General features: G+C 38.5%; 1 protein-coding gene across 1 annotated transcript; it reads left to right on the top strand.

Annotated features, from left to right (window-relative positions):
* The first annotated feature begins 2,189 nt into the window (after window positions 1–2,189).
* On the top strand, window positions 2,190–2,525 carry LOC106374161. The gene has a single exon (XM_013814249.1). The coding sequence runs from the start codon at window positions 2,190–2,192 to the stop codon at window positions 2,523–2,525; it is 336 nt and encodes a 111-aa protein (XP_013669703.1).
* Window positions 2,526–5,433: the final 2,908 nt, after the last annotated feature.

Here is a 5,433-nt window from a genome sequence, read left to right as displayed (position 1 = left end):
AGATTCGAGATAGACATGTTAGAAAGAAGTTTGTATAAGAAAATTATAGGTGACCATCCAAGGTTAGGAAGTTTTCTCTAATATTTTTAGACAATGGTTTGGTTTGGTTTGATTTTTTTGAATTGTGGGTTCGATGTCAGGTGTATCATTTACCATAGATGCACCAAGACAGATGGGATACTCAGATGCACCATGTCAGATGGTATATATGTGTGGGAACATTGAAGAAGGTTTTCTCATGAAGATGTTAACGAAGACGGGCATTCAAATATTGGGAGTGGACTATGGTAATTTGAAGCCACCTCCCAAGAAATTTGAGGGCCTTGAGGCTCCATCAGACGGAACCGAGACACAACCCAAGAAAGACAGAGAGCCTCCTCCTCCTAAGACTGTTTTTAGTTCATCAGTGAAACAGCGAGAGAAAAAAACAAGAAACCTCGCGGTTTTAGAATTTTTGTTGTTCATAAATCATGTCAATAAAACACAGTATCCGTGTTTTGGAGACCCAATGAAAGAAAATAAATAAAAAACTCAGTTTTATCCCAAGTTAAAACATTCACTTTGTGAGATGTTGGCTTATATTAGTTTGCCTTTCTAATTTCTCGATGTGTTTTAGAAAAAAACATCACATATTAAGTAGCACATGCAAACGTAAACATTTGTTAGAGCATTAATTTAACAAATGTATTTTCCACATGTTAAGTAGCACATGCAAACGTAAACATTTGCAAGAGTACAATTCAGTTTAACAAATGTATTCCCATTTTTTCAAGCGTTAGATATACTGTAGGCCTATCTCTGGCGAGCGTTCGATCTTATCTGAATGCGTGATATCATTATTCAATATGTTAACCACATCAAATATCTCTGACAAAAAAAAAAAACCACATCAAATATTATCCGAAACTTTTTGGGATGCCATTTTGTCAATTGATAATAATATCAACCAGGCGACTTGTCAATTAATAAATAACTAGATCTTGATCTGTGTATCCGTACGGGTGTTTGATTTAATTTGTAAGAACATTATAAATTCATAACTAATTGATAATTGTTGGATTTTAAAAATTATGGTCCCATTATATATTATTGCTTGACTATTATTGTATTTGTAATACGAATAAAGGAATACTAATACATTTATATATTAATTTTTTTATTTCATTGTTTATTTGATATTGTAACTCAAATATTATAGCTATTTCTTGTATTGTATATCTAATTTTATTTCGGTGGTCCATAAAAAAATTAGAAAGAAGGTTTACTCAATCTATTAGTTCCTTTGTATTGTATTTTTATATATATTGAAAACAATTTTATAATGGTTATATTTTGAATACATGTATATTTTGGAATCAATTTTTGTTTTGAATTTTGTTTAATGATTAATTTAGACAAAATATGTTTTTAGTTAATTAGATTGGACCAGTTGTACAAAAAAAATAATTAGATTGAGTTAATTTCGTATATTTTAAATCTGGTCCAACCATTTAATTTATAAAAATATAATGGACTTCAACTTTTTTAATAACATATGCTTATTTTGTTTTTAATATACTGCTATCCATATTTTCAAACAACATTATATTTCTTTTCAATTATGTTATTCTTGTTTCCAAACATTCCCAACGGTACTTCTATTTTAATAAGATAGAAGATATAATATTGCAAAAATATGTTGCTATTTATTTTTTCATGTCACTATTAAATATCATATATGTGTCATCATCATGAGTTCAAGTCTATGAAGTGTGAAAAAAATGTTGATTTTTCTCTCTCGAAAGGGTGATTTGGTATCAGCCAATAAGAGGAGAGCAAACCTTCAGAAGGAGAATATTCTTGCTGCCTTTTGGATTAACATTCAAAATTTCCAAAAAATATTTGGAAATCGATGGAGATCTTTCGGAAATATCCCTTTTTTCTTCAAATCGTCAAAAAAGATATATGTTTATCTAGGGTTCTATACATCGCCGCCTTTAATTCTATTCTTTTACCATCGTTCTTCGCAGCCGAACAGCAAAGGAATTTTTTTCTTGCTTCTAATGGAGGAGAATTTGGCAGAAGTTATGAAAGGGATGTCTCTGGGTGAGGATAAATCAATCATTATCCCTGAGGATGATGATTACTGTGCGATTAAAAGTGGAGGATGAAGCATACTTGGTCGTCTGCTTAACCCGGAATGTCAGAATATGGGTAGAATGTTAAAGACTATGCCCAAGATTTGGAAGGTCTATGATCGAGCTAGAGGCTTGGCTCTAACGAAAGAGAGGTTTCAGTTTATCTTCGAGTTAGAGACTGATATCCAGATGGTGCTCAAACAAGGTTTATGGACCTTTGATGATTGGGGTATGGCTATGGAACGGTGGGTAGAAGTTCCTCCTCCTAATTATCTGCAATCAGCCTTGGTATGGGTACGGCTATATAACCTCCTGGCCAATTACCTTACCTTGAAGACGATTGATACCATTGCTGATGGAATAGGGCATGTGGAGATCATTGAATTTGATCCACTAAGCCTTTATTGAATGACTATGTGAGAGTTCAAGTTACTCTCGATCTGAACTTACCTATGCGGGATAAAAAGTCGGTGACATTGCCAGGGGGAAGAATTGAGTATGTTGATATGGCTTATGAACATGTCAGAAAGAAGTGTTTTCATTGTCTTCGCTTATCTCATGAGAAGATCAAATGCTCTCTTCTTCAAGGAGTACGGAACAAAGGAAAGGGTGTAGCCTCCACTGCAAAAGTGCAGTCAGATGGCATCAGACAACATCATACCAACCTTGCTGATAAAATTATGCCTCTTCTGGCTCCAGCAATTCCGCCGGGTTTTGAACCCCTCGCTACAGTTGTTGCACCTGAAGTTTTCGAACAAATGCGTATCTACATGAACTGCACGGATCCTGATGAAAGGAATATCAGAGAAGCTCGTATGAAGAAAACACTTGATGATCTATCTAATGATCCCATCGCGCAGAGATCATGTCTTCACTTGGAACGGGCCCCGACACTCTCGGTGGAGATGAATAGAAGCAGAGGAAGGATCTTTGATTTCAGCAGAGTTCAGGAGAAATCTTTGGCAGATGAAGCTGAATCTTCCTCACATGGTTTAGCTTCTGAAAGAAACAATGTAGGGTCCTATTTGCCAGATAAAAATCTATCGAGAGAAATGATAGGAACTAGTGAGGGTCAGAGGGTTGATCATAGATCAAGACACATGGGATTTCAGGGTGAAGGTTTTACGCTACCTCTACAAGGAGGTGATGGAGCTCTTGGAACTTCATTACTGGAGAATGTAGGTTTTGTGGTGGGCTCAGGTGGTGTTAATACCGAGGCTAGAAGCAATAGAAGCAGAGGTTCGCAAAGAAGCAAGTCGTCTTGGGTTCGGAGGAAATAAGACAAGCGTAGAAACAACATGGCTAGTAAAGAAGGGTCTCAATGGGATAAGGAAGATGGTGCAAGTAAACGAAAGACATAGGAGGAAGGAGAGGTCTCATCAAAAGTTTTGCGACACAACAATGGTTCGATGGTTCACCAGAAACCATCCAGTTCTCAATGACGACGCTCAGTTGGAACTGTCGGGGATTGAGGAGCAACCTGACAGTTCGACGCCTTGAGGAGATGTGTCGTGAGCTTTTCCCGGATTTTCTGTTTCTCCTAGAGACTAAAAACTCTTGTAGCTGTGTTCTTAAACTCCAAAGTTCGTTGGGTTATGACCATTTTCATTTGGTGGATCCAGTGGGGCTTAGCGGAGGATTAGCTTTGTTTTGGAAGAAGAAGTATGATGTGAAGATTTTGTCTGCGTCAGCTCGTTTGATCGATGCTGAGATAAGGTGTGGTGGAGTGTTGTTCTATATGTCTTTTGTGTATTGGGACCCTGTGCTTCAAAGGAGAGCAGCGGTATGGAACAAGCTTGTGGACATAGGACTGACGAGGTCTGGGGGATGGTTTCTCGTTGGTGATTTTAATGAGATTATGAATAATACTGAGAAAGTTGGGGGCCAACAGAGACGAGAGAGTTCTTTCTACGATTTCAGAGCTATGGCCAGGGATTGTAGACTGAAAGAGACTCCAAGCTCAGGGAATCGTCTATCATGGGGAGGAGTGAGGGAGATCAAGAGGAATGGGCTAAAAGAGAAGGTGTGGGTACAATGAAGACTTGATAGGGCGTTTGGTAACGCTGAATGGTTCTGGTTATATCCTAAAACACACATTATATCTGGAGAAGGCAGGATCAGACCACAGACCATTTTTTACAAGGCTGGCGAGCTTTGCACAGCGTAGAACTGGGCGTTTCATGTTTGATAAACGCTGGTGCAAGAAACCAGGAGTGGCTGAGGCAATTCGTCGAGGTTGGTGCCGAAATTCTTTAGACGATCAAGTTTCTGTCTCAAAGAGAATTAGAGCATGTAGACAGGAGCTTTCGAGATGGAAGAGAGAGGCCAACATTAATTCTAATGTTAACATCAAGCGCCTTCGGAGAACCTTGGAGATAGAGGAGAGTAAGGTTTCACCAAACCTTAACATTCTTCCAACGTTACGTACGGAGTTGGAGAAAGCGTACGATGAGGAAGAAGAGTTTTGGAAACAGAAAAGCAAGAATTCTTGGCTTAAGGTTGGTGACAAGAATACAAAGGTATTCCATGGCTGGGTGGAATCCAGAAGAATGAAGAATAAAGTCCATTTTTTACTAGATGGAGCAGGTGTTGAACGTTTTGATGAAGAAGAGATGGGAGCAGTGGCGGTCGCTTATTTTAATGATCTCTTTCAGTCGTCTGGGAGTGTAGATGCGACAGAACTTCTGCAAGGTATGGCTCCAAGAGTAACTGATCGTATGAATAGAGATCTTATCAGACTGATCTCGGATACTGAAATTACAAAAGCGGTTAAAGCGTTGAAGAGTGATAGCACCCCTGGAATGGATGGCATGACTGGTTATTTCTTTAAGAATTTCTGGAGCATTATGGGGACTAGAGTCATCCAGGAGGTCCGAGGGTTTTTTGAATCAGGCCAAGTCCCTGTGGATTGGAACTTTACAGAGCTGTGTCTACTACCTAAAGTCCCGAATCCAAACCAGATGAAGGACTTAAGGCCCATCAGTCTGTGCTCAGTGGTTTACAAAATTGTTTCCAAGATTCTTTGTGATCGGCTGAAGGTGGTTTTATCGTGTATTGTCTCACCTACGCAAGGGGCATTTGTAGAGGGTAGACTCATCTCAGATAACTTTCTGATTGCCCATAAGATGGTACATGGTTTGAAAACAAATCATGCCTATAAATCAGAGTTCATTGCCATCAAAACTGACATGTCTAAGGCGTATGACAGAGTTGAATGGGACTTCTTGGAAGCTCTTTTTCACAAGATGGGCTTTCACTCGCAATGGATTGCTTGGATTATGGGTTGTGTTAGATCAGTTTCATACTCTGTGTTACT

This window comes from Brassica napus, chromosome C1 (assembly GCF_020379485.1).
Source record: "Brassica napus cultivar Da-Ae chromosome C1, Da-Ae, whole genome shotgun sequence".
NCBI lineage: Eukaryota > Viridiplantae > Streptophyta > Magnoliopsida > Brassicales > Brassicaceae > Brassica > Brassica napus.
Note: the sequence above shows the minus strand (reverse complement) of the source record. Positions and strands in the feature narration are given on the sequence as shown.